General features: G+C 41.5%; 1 protein-coding gene across 1 annotated transcript in view; it reads right to left on the reverse strand.

Moving 5' to 3' along the window:
• Window positions 1-11,764: 11,764 nt before the first annotated feature.
• Window positions 11,765-26,021, reverse strand: part of ADAMTS12 (ADAM metallopeptidase with thrombospondin type 1 motif 12) — a 178,984-nt gene continuing 164,727 nt past the window's right edge. The window contains exons 20-24 of the mRNA XM_030466864.1: window positions 22,362-22,514; window positions 19,605-19,778; window positions 17,831-17,977; window positions 15,728-15,881; window positions 11,765-12,786 (exon numbers count right to left, since the gene is read on the reverse strand). Coding sequence (XP_030322724.1) covers window positions 12,551-12,786; window positions 15,728-15,881; window positions 17,831-17,977; window positions 19,605-19,778; window positions 22,362-22,514 — 864 coding nt within the window. The 3' untranslated portion in view covers window positions 11,765-12,550. The remainder of the gene's footprint in view (window positions 12,787-15,727; window positions 15,882-17,830; window positions 17,978-19,604; window positions 19,779-22,361; window positions 22,515-26,021) is intronic.

The following is a 26,021-nucleotide window of genomic DNA, read 5'->3' on the forward strand; positions in this document are numbered from 1 at the left end:
AAAAAGGGCCGGAAGGAGGACCCGGGAAACTACAGGCCCGTCAGCCTGACCTCAGTGCCTGGCAGGGTTATGGAGCAGATCATCCTCAGTGCAATCACACAGCACCTGCAGGATGGGCAAGGGATCAGACCCAGCCAGCACGGGTTTAGGAAGGGCAGGTCCTGCCTGACCAACCTGATCTCCTTTTATGATCAGGTGACCCGTCTGGTGGATGAGGGGAAGGCGGTGGATGTGGTCTACCTGGATTTCAGCAAAGCCTTTGACACCGTCCCCCATAGCATTCTCCTGAAAAAGCTGTCAGCCCACAGCTTGGACAGGAGCACCCTGTGCTGGGTTAGGAACTGGCTGGAGGGCCGGGCCCACTGGCTGGAGGGCCGGGCCCAGAGAGTGGTGGTGAACGGGGCTGCATCCAGTTGGCGGCCGGTCACTAGTGGTGTCCCCCAGGGATCAGTGTTGGGCCCAGTTCTGTTTAATATCTTTATCGACGACTTAGACGAAGGGATTGAGTCCATCATCAGCAAATTCGCAGATGACACCAAGCTGGGAGGAAGTGTGGACCAACTCGAAGGCAGGAGGGCTCTGCAGAGGGACCTGGACAGACTAGAGAGCTGGGCCAATTCCAACGGGATGAGGTTCAACAAGGCCAAGTGCCGGGTCCTGCACTTTGGCCACAACAACCCCATGCAGCGCTACAGGCTGGGGACAGAGTGGCTGGAGAGCAGCCAGGCAGAAAGGGACCTGGGAGTCTGCATTGACAAGAAACTGAACATGAGCCAGCAGTGTGCCCAGGTGGCCAAGAAGGCCAATGGCATCCTGGCCTGTATCAAAAACAGCGTCACCAGCAGGTCCAGGGAGGTGATTCTTCCCCTGTACTCAGCACTGGTTAGGCCACACCTCGAGTACTGTGTCCAGTTCTGGGCCCCTCAGTTTAAGAAGGATGTAGAGGTCCTGGAACAGGTCCAAAGGAGGGCAACCAGGCTGGTGAAGGGACTTGAGCACAAGCCCTATGAGGAGAGGCTGAGAGAGCTGGGGCTGTTCAGCCTGAAGAAGAGGAGGCTCAGGGGAGACCTCATTGCTGTCTACAACTACCTGAAAGGAGGCTGTAGCGAGGTGGGAACTGGACTCTTTTCACAGACGACCTTCAACAAGACAAGAGGACACAGTCTTAAGTTGTGCCAGGGGAGGTTTAGGTTAGATATTAGAAAGAATTTCTTCACGGAGAGGGTGATTAGGCTATGGAATGGACTGCCCGGTGAGGTGGTAGATTCTCCGTCCCTGGAAACCTTTAAAAAAAGACTGGATGTGGCACTCAGTGCCATGGTCTAGCAACTGCTCCGGTGGGTCAAGGGTTGGACTAGATGATCTCTGAGGTCCCTTCCAACCCGGCTAATTCTATGATTCTATGTGCAAGGTTCTGTATCTGGGTCAAGGAAATCCCACGCACGAACACAGGTTGGGAGGAGACAGGATTGCAGACAGCCCTGAGAAGGACTTGGGGGGTGTTGGTGGACCAGAAACTCAACATGAGCCATCAGTGTGTTCTTGCAGCTCCAAAAGCAAAGTGGGCCCTGACCTGCACCAGAAGAAGCATTTGACAGTGGGTCAAGGGAGATGATTCTTCCCCTGTATTCTGCTCTTTGAGACCCCACCTGGAGTGCTGTGTCCAGTCTGGAGTTCCCAACATAATAAGGACATAGAGCTCCTGGAATGTGTCCAGAGGAGAGCCACAAAAATGATCAGAGGGCTGGAGCACCTCCCCCATGAAGACTGGGTGAGGAAGTCAGGGTTGTTCAGCCTGGAGAAGAGGAGGCTCCAGGGTGACCTTACAGTGACTTTCCAGTATCTGAAGTGGCCCTACAAGAAATCTGGGGTAGGGCTTTTTACATGGGTGTGTAGCAATAGGACAAGGGGAAAAGGCTTAAAGCGTGAAGAGGGAAGATTTAGGTTAGACATTAGGTAGAAATTCTTTCCTGTGAGGATGGTGAGACACTGGCACAGGTTGCCCAGCAAAATTGTGGCTGTCCCTTCCCTGGAAATATTCAAGGCCAGGTTGGATGGGGCCTTGAGCAGCCTTGTCTAGTGGGAGGTGTCCCTGACCATGCAGGGAGATTGGAACTGGATGATTTCTAAAGTCTCTTCCAACCCAAGCCATTGTGTGATTCTATGAATATATTTCTTCTCCAGTCTTGCTAGTGGCAGCCTTTTTCCTCCATGTTGCAGCCACAGTCAGTAGAAATTTAACTCTCTCTGTTACTCTGTCAGCTCTTTAACTGCTCCCAGGAGAAGTCTGCTGGGCTACCTCAAGTAAATCAGGGTTTTGAATTTTTCTACTTGAACAGCTACCTGCTATCTATACCAACTTCAGAAGGGCTTTTGCTACAGTCTTATGTAAGATTCTTATTGATAAATGGATGAAGTATGGACTAGATATGGGTACCTAAGGTAGACTGAAGTGTGGCTGAACTATTAGGGTGAAAGGGTTGTGATGAGCAGCCCAAAGTCCAGCTGGAGGTCAGTGATGAAGTGGTGTGCCCTGAGGTTGGTTCTGGGGCCAGTTCTGTTTAACATCATTAATGATCTGGATGGTAGGACAGAGTTCACCTTCAGCAGGTCTCCAAATGATACAAAATTGGGAGGAGTGGCTGATAGTCCAGAGAGTTGTGCCACTATTCACAGGGTTGTCAGTGGGCTGGAGAAAAGAGCTAACAGGAACCCCAGTGTTCATCACAGGGAAATGAAAAGTCCTAAAGTTGGAGCAGATAATCCCCAGCATCTGTACAAGCTGTGAGTCAATTGCCTGGAAAGCATTTTTGCAGAGGACCTGGGGATCCTGGTGGACAAGGTGAATATTAATGAGCCAGAAGAGTCCAAGTGCCCTTGCTGGCTGGTTCTTTAGGCAGAGCATTTCTAGCAGATCAAGAGAGGTGATTCTGCTCCTCTACTCAGCCTGGTCAGACACATCTGGAGTGCTGGACCCAGTGCTGGGCTCCTCAGTAGAAGAGACATGGGCATATTAGAGGTGGTCCTTGAAAGAACAACAAAGATTAAGTAAGTCTATTAGGGAGAAATCACATACACTGTTTCAGATATGCTGGAAAGAGAAACAAAGAGAAGCAAGTGTCTAGACAAGTTGAACTGCAGGCTGAAAAGGATATGGTAAAGTGATGCACACACAGGCATTTGTCACAAAAAACCCCTGCAGTGCTAGCAGAACAGTTTTCAAACTGAGAACTCAGTCATGCAAACCTCTTCCAAGGGATACTTAGCTGAATGACTGGAACTTCATTCAAAATCATCCAAAGCTTTACAAAAGTTTCTTGTGAATGGATTAAATGTCAACAAAAAGAAAAACAGGTTGCAAAGCAATTATGGTTTTTTTCTCATTTAAAAAATTGGGAAAGGCCAAGCTTCTGCTGATTAAAATCTTACAAATTAGTTTTATTCAGCTGCCTCTTCCAAGGCATGGTATTTGAGGTAGAAATCATGTTCAACACATCATTTTAGGATTCTCTTCATATCTCAGAGATAGCAATTTCATATGAACCATGATTTGAAGCTGCATATGTTAATAAATAACATCCAGAGCCTTATTACCTATAGCCTATAAAGGCTATTTAGCAGTAAACAACAATAATGAATTGCTCACAGCTCATCAGTTACCATGAAGTATTCCTCCAATCTTTATGGGGGGAAATGTAGGCACAGAAAGGAAATTAGACAGGATGTTTGAGTTAACACCATCATTTCAGAAACATGTTAAGTGCTATTTCTGAGTAGTTGCTAGGACCATCCATACACAGGGTCAAACATACAGATACATCTCAAGGTTTTGATTGATTATCAGATTTCTGCTAAGAACTACAATTTAGAACCACAGCTTTGCTAGTACTTCACTTTGAATGGAAGCTGCTAGTTCCAGCAATCTTTTTTCCCCATGGAAAAAAAAAATCCCAAATATGTCTAATAAGATGTAATTTATTTTAAAATAAGTGATTTTTTAAAAATTCTGAGCTTCCCACAGTTGAACAAAATATCTTCCATTAAATCTTTAATCCATTAAAAACTCCTGACCAGCTCCAGTTCTGAATGTCTAGAGATTCAGAGTCCATCTGTTACTGCACAAGCTAAATACTGTTGACATTTGAAAGAATATCCAATATTATTTCATATAGAAAGTGACATTTTCAATTACAGAATGGCTAAACAGAAAGTGAGATCAGCGCATCGAAGATTAGCATTCCCAAAATTGTCAGTGCAGCAAAAATTATTTGTTGTTCACAAGCTTATACAGTGGTGACACAAAAAGAAAGTGGGAAGCCCTTCCCTGAGACAATGAAATTCTTTCTGTTATGAAAACTGCCCACCTTCCGACGTCATTTGCAGCCATCAGTAACTCCTACTGCTTTGGAGTTGTCTGTGGGTGTATTGCCTGATCACAACCTATGGCTGTGCTTCTGGGATCCATCCAGGGGAAACACATCTCAGTTCTACAGAGGAAAACAGCTCCAAAGAGCACCTGGATTTGTAACAAGGTCAGTGCCACCTGCCTCTTCTCAAAGGCAAACAGCTCCAAAGAGCTCCTGGATTTGTAACAAGGTCACTGCCACCTGCCTCCTCTCAAAAGTTTCTGGCATTCCAAGTTTCTTTCTTCTTTCCCCTCCAAACTAGCAGCAGCTGGCTCTCCTTATAAAACAATACATTTTCCCTTTTAAGCTGTTTCTGATCAAGACCAGTCTCCCTAGATCAAAAGCATCTCTGTTCCTGTCTTCAGCTGTAGAGCTCTTTAGGATTATTTGCTGTTTTAAGGCAGTAGTAAGGACAGCTGGCTGCCCTGCCAGCCTTTCTTCCTCTATTTGGTTTTATTCTGTAGGAGCCATGGCCAACTAATGGCCCCTGGAGAAGAGCAGGATTTATACCTGTGTGCACCCAGGTGGCAACCTGTGGTCAGGGTGCACTTTTTCCAACCCGAACCCAGAGAACAGCCTCTCCCACTGCAGGCTGCCCTGCTGATAAAGACAGTAGAAGTATTGGCTCAGAAAGACTTTCACCATCAGGATCTCCCATAACATTGCCCCCTCAGATGTGCTGAAAGGTTGCACAGCCTAGGCTCTGTGAGGAGACACTACTCCTGCCTGGATCCACACTGTGGTGGTCCCCATTACTGCTTCAGAAGCAATATGGGGTTTGCTGCTGTGTCTCAGTGTCTAGAGAAGCCAGGTGTGTACCCTCTGGGGACACACTGGCACCATTCTCACTCTATAAAAAAATTCAAGTGCTTTCATAGCCTGGCTTTATCCAGCCATAAACTCTGGGCCTGCCTAGGCCCTAGGCATCCTGCCTAGGATGCCCTAGGAACATTTGTAAGTTGCAGCTCTACAGTCACCATATCAGCCAGCAGTGTGAAGAGAAGCCAAACAAAGTTTTTCTTCTTCAAAGAAGAAAAAAAGAAAATTTCCAGAGTCTTGATATTTCCATACACTGGTCTGCAGCTGGTTGGATTGGCAGCTACTTTAGTTTTCAAAATTCCTATGATTTCAAATGCATAATTGGGAGTGTTAAAAGACAACAAAGAAGCATGTCATATAATTGATCTCCTTTACAAGTCTCCTATTTTTGCTTTCTCTCTGTTTTGGATTTTTAAGATGGCAACCAGCCATCTGACTCAAAGATACCTCAGTGGTTATGGTAACAGAAAGCTGAGATCAAAGACATTTCATAACTGCTGTTGAACGTGGTATGAATATACTTTGAGGTTGAAACTTCAGTAAGACAAAAGTTAGGGCTGTGGCTTTTACTAGGCTGGTTCTTGCCAAACCAATCTTAATAATAAGCACAACCTTAACACAGCTTCCCTCATCAGACAAGGAACTTGGCTGGACAGGACAAAAGGTACCATGTGAAAATTTTCATTTTGTCCCATGTAGTAACTGATTGTATAAAATACCACTCTGTTAAACACAAGCACGTTCATAATTATTCATAAAAATAATATGTGAGGGAAACATCAAGCAAACACATTCATTCCCATAAAGAGATATTCCTGCCCCTAAATATCTTTATTGGCGATATGTAAGCAAAGAGAAAATCAGTGCTGAGAATATTTGCAGATGACACAAACATTGGCAAAGCAGTAAATGAGTCAGATTGGTTAGATGGGTGAACTGCGTCATTTGCTAAAGTCAGTGGAATTTAAAGATATCCTTTCATAAAGGAAAAAAACCCAAAAACAAAGATGAGAGGTCACATACAAGGGGGGTGCTGAAGATCATGACATTGGAAAATAGCAGCATAGTAATTGCAAACTACCGGTAGACTTTATGTGTATAACCTAATGATAGTGCTATAAGTAAAATTTATCTTTTACCCTGAAAAAAGTAATAGAAGGCCAATGCCACAAGACGAGATTTGCAATACTGTAGTAACTTTATGTGTCAGGACTTCAAAGCTAAATTTTAAAGGGTTTGAAAACAGAACAGAAAAAAATTAAGTTCAGGAAATTTGTGTTGGAATAAAAAGGCAAAAAGCAACCTTAATTCACTATTCTAGGGCTAAACATTTATAGTCATTCACCAGATGTTAAGGAAACAAATAAATAAAGATGATGGAAGAGGAATAAAAAAACCTTGCCCATGCAGCTCTAATCTACAGTGAATTTTGCATTCCATATATGGCATATTTCCATCTTGGTTGGTAAATCCAAGTGAAGAGGGGGAGATGGTACAAGCTGTTAGTGCAGGGGATACACAATGTTCTTTCCTCAGAAACTTGTTTTATTCTTTCCCCTGTGAAAGGTCTTCAGGCTCAAGCATGTAAGTGCCCTGAATGTGCAGAAACAATGGATGTCAGCCAGACATACACTATAAATCTCATTGGGGACTTTCAGTAATTGCTTACTGGGCCAGTTCAGCATCAACTTGCCTTGGCAGTCATTTAGTAAAATGCATTCAGTTGAAACCAACAACTTCTAGCTTTGTATTCTCCATATTTCCTGTATAAAGCCAGCACAGTGTGTCTGGCCACCAGAAAATAAGTAGGTTTTCTGAGTAACTATTTCTTCCTCAGCTGATTCTTTATTTAAAAAAAAGAAATCACCTAGGGTCAATGTGAAACTGAGAGGTTTCCCTGTGAGAGGGGACTGCTCCTTGCTCAGATGGCAATCCTAAATATCCCAGTATACCACCTGTGCTGCCATAGTTGCCTCTGTATAGTGGAAAACTGTTAAGGGAAAAGACTGAGAAGGAACCACTCCAGCATCCTGTACAAACCTGCCCTCACACCATGCTGCAGCTGTACCTGATCCAAACAAGAACTCCAAGTGAGTAGCAGCTGATGGACAAAATCACTTAGTACAGTTTCTGCTTGTGAACAGCACCCACCTACCCTACCCAAAAGAAACACTTCCTTTCAGAAATATAAAAATTACCAGTTTTTACATCATTCATGATTTGTTGTGGAACCTGACTTAATGTGCTAAAGGTTTGAAACATTCACATACCTCTTCTCTGCAACTTTCTAGCATAGTTTGTTCCCGTTGCTGCTTAACAAAATGTTCACGCACAGACAAACCCACTCTGCAACTAGGTGACTGGCTGTAGTGGATGGGAAATTTCAGTTTCAGTCTTGATTAACTTTCTGCAGTTTCAGCCCCAATAAGTGTCATGGCCATGTCAGCCAAAACAGCAGGATAAATACTCTCTGGACAAAGCTTCCTTTATATGAGTGGACACTTTTTGCCTCCTCACGTTTGTAACAGCAGTCAGTGAACCCAGAGACATGGGTCACTCAAAGGATTTGCTGAGCTTGGCAGAGAATGTTTTTGTGCCCCCATCTCACCACTCTTTTGGATACCATGAGCCCAGGAAGAGGTGAAAAGCACATTTCCCATTCCGAGAATGCATGGAGGTCATGCAGACTGAAGCTGAGCCTGAGTAGGTGTTGAAGAGGCAAAGGAACAGCAGATGAGAAGGCCCAGCACCTTTGTGGGGGTTTTACGGCAGTGCTGCCTGCTCCCAGAAAAATTCCCATATTAAGGAGGGCACCCTTGTCAACCCAGCCATGTGTGTCTTTTGGAAGGGGAGCTGAAAGCTCCATCAAAATCAAGCTAGCTGAATGTGTACCTACAATGACTACCAAGACCCATTTCTGCTCTTTAACGCCAGCAGGGTCTGGCTGCTGCAGCAGTCCCTGTGCCTACTTGCCTGGACAAACACTTGGAAGACAGGAATGGTTAGAAATTAAGAGATCCAGGACCAAGAGGAACTGTCAGCTTTCAGGTCACATGAAGGGAGCAATTGCTAACATGGGGGATGTCTGCTGTAATCAAACTCCTGCTTCATGCTGGAGCCTGAGGATGCTCATGGCCTCCCCTCAGGTTGGAGGCAATAACTTTGATTTTGCATGGCTGGGAAGTTGTGGCCAGCTGGGTTCAACCTTCCATCAGAGGGGTAGGAGGAGTAAAGTCAGTTCTTTTTCAGCTAGGCCCATGCTGTTGGGTGCAGGGTCTGACACAGCTTCTTTTATCTGGAGGCAGAATCTTGCTGGTCTTTCAGTGAATTAGTTTTTTAATGACTTGCTCTGACTACCAGGAGCAGAGCTGTTTCCCTTGAAGGCTAGAACTGGAGACAGAGACATATAGAAATTAATTTGCAGTTTTCCTAGGGAGAAAACCACCACCCAGTTAGCTTCCATATAGTAGGCATTGCAGCAAAGGATGGTAATTTTATAAGCCAGCACTGTTTTAAATCTGATTCAGGCTCCCATATGACAATACTTTTTTACTTCCAGAGCCAAATACCCAAATAACATACTTCCAAGCAAACATGGTGGATAAGAGGTAATATATAAATTATCTCAAGCTTCATTAGTTCAGCTTTTGAATGAAACAGATGATAGATGCAGGAGAATAGACATAAAACATGGTCTCTCCATGCCTGCCATCTGTGTAAGTGAACATGTGTGTAGCTTCAGAATTCACTGCACTCCTGTTCACAGACTCCTCATGGGTTTGTAATAAAGCATTCCATCTCTGGTAGTTTGTTAATCAGCTTACCCCACTCTGGAGCTTTCCTTGTAGCAGTTTCCTGTTAACATTTGCCATCACTCCAGCATTCCAGCATTCCTAGTGGGAATCTCCCCCAACCCCAGCAGTCTTCTTTGACTCATCAGCCTTCATGAGTCCCAAAAGTACTGTTCTCCACAGTCAGTGTAAGGAGAAGGGATATGTCATCTCTCATTCCTCAGAGAAGGAACTGTACTTACTATGTGAAGCAAAAAGGAGCAACTTCCTGCAACTTCCACAGGGTGTTATGAGGCTGAACCCATAGATGGATGCATAGGTAAGAGACTGAAAAGTGATGGTGCTCTCTGCCCAAACATACGTGTCTGATTGCAATGCCTCTGCTCCTGGGCTGCATGTCAAGGACTGGGGTTCATGTGATTAGGTTTCTAGACATAAATATCAGCAATACTTGCAAAAATTGAGTATTGAAAAGATTCTGGGGGGTAATTGTTCAGGAAAACAAACACATCCCCAAATAGAGCCAATGGACACATATATGTCTGCTGCCAAGGAGCAAAGGAATATTTGCTTGGATTAGAAGTGGTAAGATATCATCTGTTTCATGGGAAATAACTATGCCTGTTAATGTATATTTTTACTTAGAGCATGATGCTTTATTCTGCCTCACTGCTTCCCTTACCCTTACCCTTCTTAACAATCTTCTTTACCTTGGAATATCAAGCACCAAAACACCTCAGTGATGAGGATTCTCTGGAATACAAAAGATACTTTCTAACTTTATTTTTCTTGGAATTCCATGTTAGGAATCTTGCACTGGAATCATAAAATAACAGAGACATCAGACATAAGCAATGCCATTTATTGAAGCTTGAAACAAGTAAGTCATCATAGTTTGCTTTTTCAACCTTGAAATGTGAGCACAAGCAGTGAATGTGCCAAATACACATTTTTTTTTCTTGAGCAAATTGTTGAAGCTGTTGTAATTCAGGCTAATATGACAATATAATGATATTATGCCCCCGCACTTAATAGTCTATTCAGTTTTGAGAATATTGGCCATCTGGGTTAGGATCATAAATCCATCTTTACTTAAAAAGAGTTATGTCCTAAGAAAGGAATCTTGCTAAATGGATGGGAGAGATGGCTGCAGATACTATTAGAGCAGAGGAGGTGCTAGGCTGATGAGTGCAATGTAAGAATGTATGCAAAATATAGCAGTGGCACTGCTCTATTGAAAGTCCGTGTTGTTGTCACAATCTTTTGCATAAAGTTTTCATCTGAGCACCAGTGATGAATGTGCTTCCCTGGGTAGAAAGGATATTTTGATTAACATCCACAATATAATTTATTCGCTTTTATCCATTTCAAATGAAAATACAGCTTCCTGAAGAAAACAAGGGGGGCAGAACTGGTTTTACTCCACACTAGCTATAAGAAGCAATGGAAGAGACAACCCTCCTCCCCTGCCACACTTTTCCTCCCACCTGCATTATATCCACTCAGTCAGTTCCTTTATTATTATCCCACATACCTGATGGCCCACTTCAGATGACTTCCACTGATTAACCTCTGAGTACAGAGGAGTTTGACTGTGAAATGAATCTAACTTTGCCCTGCCCAAATCCTAGAAAAGGCTTCTAGGAATATCAGAAGCATCTACACGGTCCACCATGAGTTTGTTTGTCCAACAACAAGAGAACTCTCTTGGACATAGCAGTACAGGCTCTGCCCTACACAATGCATAAAGAGGCCAAGCCCTGCCCAAATACCTACTGAATCATCTGGATCACCTCCACTCCTTCACGTGATTCAGTATTTGAGTCGAGTGGAACAGAACTGGCCAAATCTCTGTGACTCAGATGGTCAGTAGCCATTCAGGACCTTCAGAAAGATGTAAGCACACTGTGGAATGTAAAAATTACTATGCCTGGCATTGGCCAGCAACACCACAGACATATATTATCTTAATAGTATGTGCATGTATGCTGTGTACACACATGCATCCACATGCACCATAGTAAGTCATCCCCCACATCTAGCACCATATTTTTAACAGTGGATTTTAAGTTTTATCAGCACCTATAATGGGGGTTATATTGCCATCAGAGGGGTTAATAAATCTAACATTACCATGCTGCATATCTTGAACTCTCAGAGATTTCAAGTGAAGGAACGAGGTTTCAGCCAAGGGCCACAAATCTATGAAAAAGGATAATTAAGACTTGTGGCCTTCATTAGGTTAATGCATTATAGTCAGAGAAAATATTTCTATGAACTGTAATAAAGATCTGTATAGAAGTAGGGCTATTGCTAGCTGTAGCTCTGTAACCATGGTGACACTTTGATTCATGGCTATGTCTCACTCTATAGTGCATAAAATGTGACATTTCTCTGTATTACAATCTCAATTTTTCAGGTAGCTACAGAGTAAATCTGAGATTTTCAAAAGAGCATGTAGAACCTGTGTGCAAAGGTGGTGTGCAAAGAAGATGTGCAAATCCTACTGAATTACAGAGGAATCCAAATGTCAGACTCTGTGCAGCTCTTCTGAAAACCAGAAGCTGCACTTCAAAGGGTCAAGCGTGGCTTCCCTGGAATTTGTTCTGCCATTTTCTTCGATAGCAAAACAGATACTCCAGTTGGCTAGTGCTCAGCTAATGCCTGAGTCCCAAAGCCACACAAATACTCTGGGTCTCAGGCTCCTGTCCCAGGTGCCCTCATCTTCACCCTTGTAAATTAAGGATTTGCACTGAAGGAAAAGTTTGTGGTGAGGTGAGAGAGTACTTCTGTGGATGTGGATGTACACTCTACTAGGAGATACTGGACTAAATGATAGCTCTACTACTGAAGGTAGCAGACACAAGCAGCTTTGCTTTCACTGTAAAAAGAAATGCTGCTTGAAATCTATTTGGGAACTTCACATTCCAGATTTAATGGGGGTTTTAAGTTAAAGCAAAACATTTGAAGCAGAAGGAAAGTGCCCAGGACAGGCTATTGCTGAGGTATACGTCAGAGGTTCTGTCAAGTACTAAATGGATATTTTTCTTCAAAAATCCCCAATGTTTCAATTTGGCTTGATTATCATAATCAGTTATTATAAAAGCCTGCTTTTAAATTTATGAAGTGAGCATAGAGGGGTCTGGCCCACGGTGTAGGTATATGTCTGCTGCCCCATTGGCAACCTTCACTCACCACTCTTGAATGAACAGTACTGCTATTTCAAATGGGTTTTGGAAACAGAGATGGAAGAAAGAACAAGTAAACCATGAATTTAAAAAGAATAGTTCTTGCAAGCTTGTTTCTAGTCCTAATGCCTAAGAAGTACTAGCTGATGGTACTCTGCGAACTATGTTACAAATTTTGGACTACTATAGCGAAAAAACTGAAGCAGTGAATTAGGACTGATGACCTAAGGGAATGTGTTTTCCCAGTTTTGATCACAGATTTCCATTGCTTTTGGATGGTTCAGAAAAAGAGGGAATCTAAAACCTGTAAGCAGAAGCCCTACTCAAAGAATTAGATAAAACCCAGCTAGGGCTGAGCAGCTTGATTGTTTTTTCCTTGGTCTTGAGGTGATCTTCTTCTAGAGCTAGTGTAATTTTTTTGTCTGAGGCCTCGCTGGTCCCAGTATCTTGGTTTGTTATGAATTCGGGGTTGACTACACGTGAAGCAGCACTGAGTCTGTATTGATGGCAGCAAACACTTGCCAGTGCCTTTCAGCCTCTGGCAGAAGTGAATAGAGAGTTGGTCTTTGTTGCATGGTAGCCCTGTGGTGGAGAAGGTTAGAAGAATTAGCTATATGTTGATGAAAAACTGTTTTGCTAGAATGTCAAACAGCTCTGTTCCAGATAGTCATGCCTGTTAAGTCTTTTATTTATGACAGAGTTATAATCCTTCATATTATGGGTCAGTGTGATTCCCCTGAAATATCAGGACTTTTAAGTGAACAGGTTCCATTAAATTTCACATGACCCTCTGTCTGGGAAAATACAACAATCTTTTATTACTGTTCAGTGAGCCTTTACTTTTGCAGCAGACATAGCTGACCTATGTTTTTGACTTTAATGTTTCTGCTTCTACAAGCAGCCAGACAAAGAGAAGCAACAATGATTTGGAAGTCCAGTGCTTTCTCATTCTTGTATTAGTGCATTTAAGACAAATGCTGGCAGCATGCTGAAGAGTTGTGCAAGGCAGAAAGAAGGGCACAGACCAGGCATGTGCAACTTGACTATTCTTCAGTTTCTGCAGCAGCAGAATAAGCTAGAGATTGGTTCTGTCTATATGATGATGCTGATATGTCTGTGGTAATTTTAATAAATTCAGATCACAGAATCACAGAATCACAGAATCACAGAATCCTTGGGGTTGGAAGGGACCTCGAAAGATCATCTAGTCCAACCCCCCCTGCCAGAGCAGGGCCACCTAGAGTACATCACATAGGAACGTGTCCAGACGGGTTTTGAATGTCTCCAGTGAAGGAGACTCCACAACCTCCCTGGGCAGCCTGTTCCAGGGCTCTGTCACCCTTACAGTAAAAAAATTTTTTCGAATATTCAACTTGAACCTCCTATGCTCCAATTTACACCCATTACCCCTTGTCCTATCACTGGTCACTACTGAGAAGAGCCTAACTCCATCTCCCTGACACTCACCCCTTACATATTTGAAAACATTGACGAGGTCACCCCTCAGTCTCCTTTTCTCCAAACTAAAGAGACCCAGCTCCCTCAGCCTTTCCTCATAAGGGAGATGTTCCACTCCCTTAATCATCTTAGTAGCTCTGCGCTGGACTCTTTCAAGCACTTCCCTGTCCTTCTTGAACTGAGGGGCCCAGAACTGGACACAATACTCCAGGTGCGGCCTCACCAATGCAGAATAGAGGGGGAGGAGAACCTCTCTTGACCTACTAACCACACCCTTTCTAATGCACCCCAGGATGCCCAGGATGCCATTGGCCTTCTTGGCCACAAGGGCACATTGCTGGCTCATGGTCATCTTCTTGTCAACCAGGACCCCCAGGTCTCTTTCACCTACACTGCTCCCCAGCAGGTCAGCCCCCAACCTATCCTGGGACATCGGGTTGTTCTTCCCCAAATGCAAGACTCTACACTTCCCCTTGTTGAATTTCATCATGTTTCTCCCTGCCCAACTCTCCAGCCTGTCCAAGTCTCTCTGAATGGCAGCACAGCCTTCTGGTGTGTCAGCCACTCCTCCCAGCTTAGTGTCATCAGCAAACTTGCTGAGGGTAAGATGAGTCAGATTTAGTTAGATATTCCAAAGCAAAGGTCCTACGCTGTGAGAAGAAATGGCTAGAGGGAGCGTCGAGCTTTGCAAAAGCAAGAAGGTGGTGGATTAGCCACATAAAGGTAATTTAAAACAGATAAAAGAACTTTTCACAGCAGGCTGTGAACCTCTGGAACTGGGTGCCACAGGGTGAAAAAGTGATGCAATGTATTAGTGGAAAAGATTTGATAAATTTAAACTAAAAGGCACAAAAGGGATGTAATTAATAGTATAGTATGTTGGTTGGGATTTTTTGAAGAATTTTTTGGAAATTAATTACAGTAATGGACTGAGCTCCATAAGTAGCATAAGTAGCTCCATCTGTAGTCTACATAAGTAGCATTTTCTAATGCCTTTGCTGGAGACACAGTATTGGACTTCATAGACCTCCAGTCTACCCCGTAAGGTATTTCTTATTTTTTAATGGTCCCTTGAGCTTTTATTCACAGAAATAACTACTTCTGATCTGTACAGGTAGTATTTATCTGAGTCTGTCTTTATGCACACAAGAGAGGCAGCAGATAAAGCAGATCAGTTCAACCCTATGGCAAAACATGTGCTACAGACCTTTGAACAGCAGGAACGATGCATCACTCTCAAGTGTGATGCTTGAAGGAGTCAACCTCATCAACTCAACAGCCACTGGACCCTTACGCTGAATTACTAAGAGGGAAGAACCCTCCTCCAAAAGGCTTTTGAAAGCTCTTCTAGAAGGACCCTAAGCTGTTTCTGTTCATACCTGAGAGTACCTGCAGGGTACTGCAGTATAGACTACAGATACAGATATTCTTTCTGTAAGCTTCCTGCCTACCTTGCCACTTATTTTCTGGGCTACTATCATCTACAGAAATGAGTTCCTGGCCTCTTGAAGGCAAGAGATAAAGGACACCCTGAGTCAAAAGAAGACCTCTCCACCATCTAGGAGGAAGCCTTACCCTGCAGGACATTGAATCCATAGTTCCAAGACTGTATCTTTGTTAATAGCCAATTAGACTTTTCTTACAGTGTCTGTGTCTCTTCACTTACTTGCACTCCAACTCCAGAATTTGCAGTTCACAAAGGGGCATCTGTTTGGACTCAAAGCATGGCCTTCCCACAGCCCTAAAAGCATGCTGTTAGTTATCTAAAACAGGCCAAAACAAGAGGACCTATGCATCTAGTTGTGGCATCATAAATTAGGGATGCAAGCTCAGAGAACTGCAGTTGCCTTGTCATGGCAACATAAGGCCAGTAGAGTTGGAGAACATGACAGTGTCAGTCTGCCAACAGTCCACCTGAGAAGTAGCAGGTTGGGCTGATCTCTAATTACTGAGCCTGTAGTATTCACAAGCTGCTGATAAACTGGGTCAGCTCCCAGTTTTTGTAGAATCCCAGCACAAATGGAGAGCTTTTTGGAAACGGTATGAGGCAGGTGTATTATCATACCTGTACTTTTCCTGCAGTCTTGCAGATTGCATTTCTGATACCCTGTAGGCTTTGGCTTATTTGCACACATACTGTCATCTTCAGTTTTATTAGTTTCTATATTCATGCACTTCACAGCTCTTTGCTGCATGCCTCCTCCACAAGAAACAGTGCACTGGAAGAGAATAATTTAATGTTTATAAAAGTCTTTTACATGGAAATTGTGTCATATGTCAATATTTGAGGTTTAATGTGGTGAAAAGCTTAAAATTCTGTATGATTCAGAACCAATGACAATAAAGTATTTGTGTAGTTTGTTCTCCCTCCATGGTGCATCACAGCCAGATTTGGCAGGATAGGGTGGTGGAGTATATGGTACAAATATAGCACCTTGGAATGTTTAACCAGGGTAGGAGGACTGTTTTCTACAGAGGAGGATGAAGATGATCTGAAATGCCAGTCCTACAAAGTCATAGACACTAATCCAAATCAGTGCTGCACACTGACATATTCTGTTCTCTGCATTTTCTAATCTTATAAATTAAACAGGAATAACCAATTGCAATGTTAGGTATAGAAATGACTGAGCTGAAGACTACAAAAAACCTCAGTGAGAACTTTGTTCTTCAATGACATTTACATCATGTCTTACTTATCCTTTCTTTACAACCACAAAACAGCTTCTGTCTCCTCATTTTGGCTGCACACATATGACCATAAATAAAAAGAACATCTTCAAAACATGTTGCTATACTATTCTGTAAATGTACTTAATTCTTCTGACATCCCAGAGTATCTGAGAATTCCCATTAATTTTAAATCCTTCTTCTCTTTGTGTAAATAGTGGCCAGCAGGATAAATACTTTTAACAGACAGAAAATGCCAGCTAATGAAGGATGAGACTGGACTGGTACCTCCTTTATTTTTTTTGCAGGTTATCCTCCCTCTAATGTATATCTCTGTCCATAAGATACAATATTAGTGGTGTGAAGTACATTACAGGATCTTAGGTACTCCTAAAGCAACATTAGATTAATATTTTAAAATTATTTTTAAAAAAAGTAAAATAAATGTGATTAATAAATCAGTAAATTGACTGATATACACTTTGGTATTCAGTTGCTTATTTATACCTGTCCCAACATTTTCACTTCCATATTCAAGTGTTACACTTACACTAACTTCACATTACATTATAGTTGTATCTTCTCTAATGGTTTTCTGTCAATAGCAACTCAATAACGTGCTAAATTACTGTCTATTATTTCCTTATTGTTGGCTCTGGATTTTGGTGTTCTTTCAGTGTTCTCTTCTACTATGAGGACTGTCTGTAGTGTATGAATAGGCTTACTAAGGAAACTGGAGGGAAAGATTTATTAGATACACCAGTTTCTTTATAACTGAACATGTATTGCAAATACTGGAAGGTTGCCCAAAGATACACCTTATATTTATCAATTAGGTTTCCAGAAACCTAAGTAGAGGGCTGTTGATCAAAATTCAGATTATTTTATCTGTGTGGCCAAAACAAAAATTCCACAAAGCTGCTTTTGGAGTCACCCCCAACATCCCAAAAATAGAGTTGAACAGTAAAACGTCAATGACTGCAGAGGCTCTGGAAGCACAGAAAGTTCAAACAGCATGGTTGTACTTGGAAGGACTCAGCTAGGCAGTACAAGGACTCATATTAGCAATTTAGCTTCTCCCTCCCTCACTAAAGATGTTCTTGACATGCTCTTGACATTTTCTCTTATTCTGTATCTGACTGAAAATGGCTGAATTCACTACTGAGTAGCCTCTTTCAGTGGAAAATTTCAAGTTAGTAATGCAAAAATGTCAGTAGTAGCTCTTGTTATTAGAAAAGGAAAAAACAAAACCAGCCCTACAACCAAAACCATTTAATTCAGGAAGAAAAAGTACAGGCTACAATGTGTATCACCTGAAGGAACTGAGATGGGCTGGCTCTGAAATGTTTAGCAGTATTTTCAGAAGATCTTCCTTTGTAGCTCCAGCTGTGCATAACTGATGAACATACTGACACTGTTGTTCACAGACAAGTGGAGAATATGACCAAATATGGACAGCTCAAGACAACAAATAAAGCAAGCAAGAACTGAATCCTACCGGGCCCCAACTCTGGTTAAGCCACTGTGTACAAGGTTGCCTGTTACATGATGCAGTGGTGTTAGGTCTCTTTGTCCAGTCACAAGAGCCTTCTTCTGGGCAGTAAATTCGCCGGTTTTGCTGGCCACCACCACATGTTCTCGAACACTAATAAAAGAAGTGCACAAATGCATGAGGAAAGAGGGGGAAATGGAGGAGAACCCAGAAAAACACCATAAAGACAATAGGAAATGTTCTCCATTTAGCAACATGGAGCCACAGGTAACAAGGAGCATGCTACCGATATATGTGATTTAGAAAGATTTACATCTAATCTGAGTATCAAGCCTTATGATCCAGGTATGAAGAAAAGCTCTATGCTGAGACATTAATTCCATTATATGCTTGGAAAGAGACAGGGAAAAAGCTATTATTGGCTCAAAATATTTGTGGAAAGCTGTCCTGGCATGTGTTAGCACAAGGAATACAGACAGCACAGAACTGACATCATACAACAGGCAACACAGAACTGCTCATGGAACACAACTGGCGACAGTAACTTCTCCAATAAGAATGAGATTGGAAGTTACATGTCTGCAGGATTAATCTGTAATATTTACTGATAGCAGTACAAGCTCATGAGATCTCATTTTTATGAGGTGACACTGAAATTCACCTGGTCCAGACAATAATTAACTACTTGACAATAAGAACATCACAGAAGGATAATGGCCCAGATTGAACATTCTGTTGCCCACATTCTCCTATTACTTACCAATGGATTTTTTTATTATTATTGTTCTTCACTGGATCTGCAGCACAGCCAGCTTGAAAGACACTAAAAATTTCAAAGTCTAACATGAAATAAGATGCCATATATACTTCGAATAATGCATTGCTCCTGTCCCACAAAGAATTGCATTCCTATGGACACGGGACCAGAACTAACACCTAATAAATGTCATCATGAACTTTCTCAGTCCAATTCTATTCAGTATCCTCATCATGAAGACAACTGCCAGAACTGGACAAGTTTTTTTTATAAATTATTACAAGGGGGAAAACAGTGGAATCATGTCGGTATTCTTACTTTTTTAACCCTCGCTGACTGTTCTGACCAGAAAGCCATGTCCTGGCCTATGTACTGCAGATGGGATTTGTCAGTGGTCTCTGAGGAAGCAATGTAATAAAATAATTTTTTTGAAATTCAAAAGCTTCAGGTCCACAATGCCACATAATTGTCATGCCTTCTCAAAAGTTACTTTTAGTGAGAAAAAGCACCGCACTTTAGCCGAAATAAATATGTGCCTGGCTGTCTATGATTTTGTTACCATAGATTTGTATTATAAAGTGACCTGAAAGTCACATTTATTGGATGTATGACCTTAGTCTCTAGCCCCATTAAAATTCCAGCCCAAAGTGTAAAGGCAAATTCCAAAGAAACAATAAGAAAGCAACATTAAAATGGCAGTAAGAGATTAGCCTGAATGAATCACACTTTTTCATAAAGTAGAGCAGCTAAAAGAAATCTTCCAGGCCACCTGCTTCTCTGTTTGAGGGAATGGTAATTTACAGCTCTAGCTGTGTTATTACATGCAATCCTAAGAATGATTCTGGGAAATATTCCGAATGCTTTTGATAATTTTTGCTGTAACCACACAGAAGGACTGAAGAGTCTCCATGTGGTACTTTGTGTCTTCACTGGAGTGACAATTTACCTAACAGCCAGGGATCTAACAGTCACAGTTAATTGACAGCTGATTACTCATTTCCAAAGCTTCTTAGGAAACAATACCTCATTCCAGGGCTCCACATGCCACTGCAAGCATGGCTCCATGTTACAACTGGTGCTCATCTGCGGTTTATATCCAAGTAATTGGCAATGAAAATGCCTTAGAAGCCGCTTTTCACGAACATCTATGCAGTAAACATCTCGCATCTTGAAACCTCCATTGCAGTTAGCAGAGCACTGTACAGAAAACAGAAAGTGGTATATCTCCAAATGATGCTGAGCAACAGTGCCTTCCACAATCACAAAGGAAGACAGCCTTGAGGTTAGAGCATCCTGACTCACAGAGGGACTTTCCAGTTTACTGTAACAACCATCTATTCTTCAGCTTAAAAACTGTGGTTTTCATCATAGCAAATCAGAACTCACCATAAAAATACTTCCCTTTCTTCACTGTGATATCCATTAATATCACAAATGCGTATTAAATTAGGAGATCTAGATAGCTATTTCAAAAAAATGTCATTGTGAAAGAGTCATACCAGAGTAAGCAATCAAATCCTATATACAAGGAAATTGCCAGTTCTTTCTGAGGGAGGAAGCGAGTAAAGAGGCACAGCTACTTAATTTGATTTCTCATTTGGCCAATGCAGCACATTGCTCAGGCTGGCAGGACTGCTCCTCTTCCTACACCATAGACCTGAGCTGCTGCTGATACCACTGGGTTTGTGGTGGATCCTCTGTGGCATCAGGAGGATCCATCTCTCAAGAGCAGCCTGGGAGTGAGAGAATGGAAGAGAAGAGAGAAAGCATGTGAAATTGGTTTTCAGCTGGGAACATTACTGGACAGCCAAGTGTGCACTTCCAGACTCCTGTTTCACCCCAGAGATTGCACCAAGGCCTCTTGCAGAAGCAACAGCAGCACCAGGTTGTATCCCCACCTACCACAGCCCAGCACCTCTTGTGCTGCTGATGAAGAACTGACTCTGGTGAACTTGAAGGACATATATTATTTACTTATTTTACCTTCACCTCCACTCAATTAAAAAAAAAAATTCTACCAACAGCACTTTGTAACCCCAGATCAGCTTTCATCTTTACTGCTGAGGACAGTGATGCTGTTCTCTTCTTATGCAACTGATGCACAAATAAACACTCTTTAGCTGAGCAAGGAAACTGAATACAGTACTTCCCAAGGGAGCTGAAGGATGGATGGAAGGGAAGTCCGTGCTCTTTTTCACAGAAGCTTCTGTCCCTCTGGAGAGAAACAATGGACAGGAGTGACCGTCCAAGAAACAAAGTACACACAGCCCCATAAGAAGCGCACATTACATTTGGTATTAAACTTAGACTGGAAGATCTAGTATGAAGCACCTTTCTTTTGAGGTATGTGAGCAACTAGATTAGAGAAAAGGAAAACAGAATGCTTTACTAGACTAGCAGGGGAATATAGACATCTTGCAGTAATATTATATAAAAGTTTGAAATGAGTACTGAGAAAACATTTGTGACTTGAAAAGCAAAGCAAAAATAGCCATTTTTATATATGAAATTGAAATTAGGTTTGTATGGTTCACTTACTGTAAAATAAGGCTGGCTAATTCAACAGAAGAGCCTTTTGTCTCAAATTGGCCTCATAATGGGAATTGCACTTTAAAACATTTGTTTCCTTTAACATTTTATCATTAAATGTGATTTCTAGCTACTTTCTGTGACATAACTATTACCTGCTGTTGCAAGAGCAGTAACATTTATGAAGAAATAGTGAAGGTGAAATACTGGAACTGGGACAGCAGAATGTCTATGTTGCACTTAAAATTAATTTTAAAGCTTTAAATGTAGTTATGTAAAGCCTTGTCCTTTCCTGGTCTTTCTAAAAAATCATTATTTCATGTACAAATCAGTTCTATGTCAAAAGCTCAATTACATAGCACAGGTTTTGTAACTATAACTTTTTCTTTGTATGAATCTGCCCTCTAGTCCAACAGCAACAACATTTTCTGCAAAAATGATTCATACTAAGAAAGTTTGAGAGACCTAGGTTTTTTTTATTATTATTAAATTAATATAATTTCAAGAATTTTGTAGTTTTTATCTTTTGAGTCCTGAAAAACAAGCCATTGTTTGAAGCTCAAATATTAGACAGCATGAAGACAAAATGTAACAAGCTTCAAGAAGTCAACAAAGTCCTTCCAGGTATTCATCACACACCTTACAATACCTAAGCCCCCTACCCCCCAAAATACTGTTCCATGGATTCCACTTGCTAACTTGGTCACTCTTCTGCATATCTCTCAACCAGGCCTGTGTACATAACTAGAACCTAGTAAGACCCTAGCTATAGCAGGCATTGCCTCCCGTACATTTTTCTTTAGTTTTTATAATATAGAACTTAGGGGTTACAGAACAGGGAACAGGCCATGTCACATAAGGTGTCAAGGGTGAATAGGCCCATGACAATTCCCTCTCCCAAATTTCCACCTGTTTCTTAGAATTAGGATATACCACTTGAGGCAGAGATCAGAAAGATGCCACATGCAAATGCATACATCTCTGGCCCAGGATCTCCATTGAGCATGGACATGAGCTCTAGATGCAGGAGTTAATGAGCATGACATCCCCACAGGAAGAACAGAATTCATAGCAGATGCGTTTCCATAAATAACTTAGTCAGGAAATTGGTAAATTAGTGCTGAATGGTCAACTGGGAATAACGTACGCATTCACTGAGTAAATAATTATTTTTAAAATGAAGTATCTAGAACTCCCTACTGTTTGAAGTTAGCAAACTTACTGTTCACACACAGCTCTGAATTCTGTTACCTGACTCCAATTTCCTGTTTTCCAGCTAGCGCATGGGCGGAGATAGCATTTTCTTGCAGGATCAGGCTTTTTCATGTACTGACAGTGAGATATGTTCCCACTGCTACACTCCACGTGTCTCCAGAAAGCCCCCATTCCACAGGTGGTAGAGCACTGCACACAGGTGAGAGGAAAGCCCAGGGGGAAACTCAGTGTAAAAAAACATTCTGGAAACAATCCAGGAACCTATATATAAATATCTAGAGCCATTTTAGACGACCCAGTTTATCTGGAATACTGAGAAGTGGATTTCAAATTCACCTAGGTCTTAACTTAAGGTTATGGAGGACACCTTTTTATCACTTTGTTTAAAAAAATACCAGTTCTAATTTACATCATGCACTCGTTTTCTTTGGAAAACTCCTGTTTACTGAGGCAATCTAAACCTGTACCACTGTTTTCTTCTGTGATTTGTGGGGATCCTGTGCAAAATATCACTGCAGCCAATCTTTAGCACTGTTCCCTCTCTATCCATGATACTCCTGATGAGATAGTCAGCAACTGGAATGCATGATGCTGAAAATCTGAAATAAATTGTGTGAAACTCTTGGGAAAAATGTGAAGGAAAAACAGTATTGAAATGATGAATTCAGAGAGTGGCTAAGGGTTTCCATCTTTCGGGAAGTTTTTAGTGTCTGAGGTAAGAGAACACTGGATATGCCATTCCACATGCCAGGTGCACACTCTTAACCAAAAATGTCACTGTCCCTGTATTGTGAAGCAGAAGATGTGAAAAGTGGCTGGAGAAACTAACTTACCTTTTTCTCCCTTAAAAACAGAGGGACAATGAACTAGATGTATAGGATCATGTTCAGCACAAGCCAAGCAGCCTGGTATGAGAAACAGCATAAATATTCTTGGATTAAGTCAGCAAAATGATGAATAGAGCGACTGCTATTGTGTGGTTTGAACTCCCAGCATAGAAGTGGGACAGTTGAACAGGGAAAGCTGAGTAAGTGGCCCTGGAAAGCTAACCTGAAAGCTAACCTGAAGCTAAAGAACTAAAACACCTTTGAAGACATTGAGCTGTTACCAGATTCAGTCAGAGAAAAAATGGTTAATTTGTCATGGTCACAAGATAGAATTTCTGGAAAATTGTACATTATGAAAAGTGTGAATCTGCAAGGCCTTGCAGCATTCTATCTACAGCTTCAGAGATTGCTGGGACATCGACTCAAGAGGCCACAAAGATCCTGTTAAAGGGGACTATATACCACTGTTCAGTTTTGCATAGTCACATGCCTATCCAAGACCACTTATCTGTCTGAGGACAACCATCCTTGTCTTGGTTGCTAACTGTTTGATTACTCCCCACAGCCCTGCTATACTAGTCTTGACACCACTAAGATTTTATTGAAGGACTAGTCTTGGACCAGCATCCCACTCTCAGTCAATGAGACAGCCGATCCAAGGATGAGGCTGGGCAAATCACACTTAACAAGCTTTATTCTGAGGGAGGTGAAACACAGTAAGATTCTTTTAAAAATTGTCTGCAGGTACAGAGCCAAGAGAAAAAGAGTAATGGAAGGAAGCTTTAGCTTTCTTGACCATTTTTTCATATTATATAGGGAAGACCAATTGTTCTGAAGTTCAGGAAGACTTCCTGCTTTTCATTTTCATCATTCAGACACCAGGGCTTCGTCTTGTCATAGTAGATGTCTTTTACAGAGGAAGTGCATATAACTTTTCACAACCAATCACAGAGGTGCAGACTGAGCAGGTAATGGGCTGTTATATGGCAAAAGTACAAGACAGAAAATCACCTTTATCCTGGCCCAAATCAGGACAGGTACCCAGAAAGCTCCAAGAAAGGGAAAAGTGACAGCCCATAATCTGGCAAAGTAGCAAAAAAAGAAGTCAAAATTCAATACACAGGCACTATTTTGCCCTACTCTAACTACTACCCTCCCTTGGGACATAAATGTGAATGGTGTTAAAGGACATATCACACCAACCCATCTCTAAGTATTGATATTCTTGGGCTCTACAGCCTAAGGAACAAAGAAATGTCAGAATACTGGCAGTCATTACAAGAGAGAGTGCATAGCAAGAGATTCAGCTAGGTAGATGCAACAGTCTTGACCTATCAAAAAACAGACACACAGGTAAACAAAAAGAGCAAAAATAACAAAAGAGCAAAAAGAATGAAACTGTAGTCTAACAATTAGTTAAAAGTAATAATAAGAAAAGGTTTTGTGAATGTTAGAATCAAGGTGTGAGAAGGAAATACAAAACTCTCCTTTTATGAGAAAGATAACAGCTGAGTTATTCACAGAATCATAGAATGGCTGAGGCTGGAAAGGACCGCTTGATGTCATGCTGTTCAACCTCCCTGTTCAATCAGCAAGTGCCACCTAGAGCCAGTTGCTCAAGAGCATGTCCAGATGGCTTCAGAATATCTACAAAGGTATAGATTCCACATATTCTCTGATTCACCACCCTTGTGTTCTTCAAACTTGAAAAAAAAAGTTAACTATGCCAGGCCTTAGAAAGTTAATTTTAAAAAGAAGCAATAGGTTGAATGAGAATAGTGAAAGATTACTAAACCATTAAAGAATAGTGAAGTAAATTAGATGCATTAAGTATCCTTGGATTGATTTCATCAGTTCTGTAAAACCAAAATGAATCATTTTTGAACTGTTGAAAATTATTTTTTTTAAATAGATGTGGAGGTCTGAGAGGACTTAAGAAAATATCTTTCAAGATACTGCTAGGAAATGAAAATGGCAGGTCTATGGACCAGAGGAACACTTCACTTACCTCTACCTCACAACAGCAAATTATTGAACAATTAAATAAAAAAGGTAAATACTAACAAAGATGATAAAGCAATAAAACACCCCACATGGACCTATGTAGAAATAATTATTCACATCAATCTAATACCAGGTCTCTGAGCAACCTGATGTTGTTGAAAATGTCCCTATTCATTACAGAGGAGTTAAACTAGATGACCTTTAAAGATCTCTTCCAACCCAAATCATTCTATGACTCTACCACCCTCTTCTGACCGGGGTACTAGACAACTGAAAACAGACTGAAACAAACTGAAATCTTGGAGGACAGAATCTGAATTGAAAAATTTGTAGAAATGAACAGTTACTTTACCACTGTCAATGGATGTGCCAAAATGAACTTCTTAATTTCAAATACTAAATCAAAACAGGTGCTACTGTTCTATAATACTCTCAAAAGCTCTGCCTTTTATTTGAGTAAATGAAACAAGTACCGGGCATCTGAAAACTCTTTTAAGGTGTAAAGCATCTAGAAGATACCTGCTCTGAAAGAGGATGACTTCTCCCAGTTTTCCCTGATTCCTGGTCACTACTGAATGCTTTTAATGCTTGGGTAGCTTCTTTTCCACAGGAGCAGTATCAGTTGCAGCATCTCCTATGGCCTCAGAAAAAAAGCCTTACAATTTTTTGTATATTGCTATTGAGTTTAACTTATCAATACCCAGTACCAGGCTTTCTGACAATTGGGTTTCTGTGCTGTTACATTTCTGTGTCTGAGATAGTAATCTTTTGTCCAATGTTTTTTTGTCAAACAAAACACAGTATATCATCTGTTATGTAAGCTATCTAAAATTAGATATTCCTGTTTACCAATTTTTTACCAATG

The sequence above is a fragment of the Calypte anna genome, chromosome Z, assembly GCF_003957555.1.
Source record: "Calypte anna isolate BGI_N300 chromosome Z, bCalAnn1_v1.p, whole genome shotgun sequence".
NCBI classification, from domain to species: Eukaryota; Metazoa; Chordata; class Aves; order Apodiformes; family Trochilidae; genus Calypte; species Calypte anna.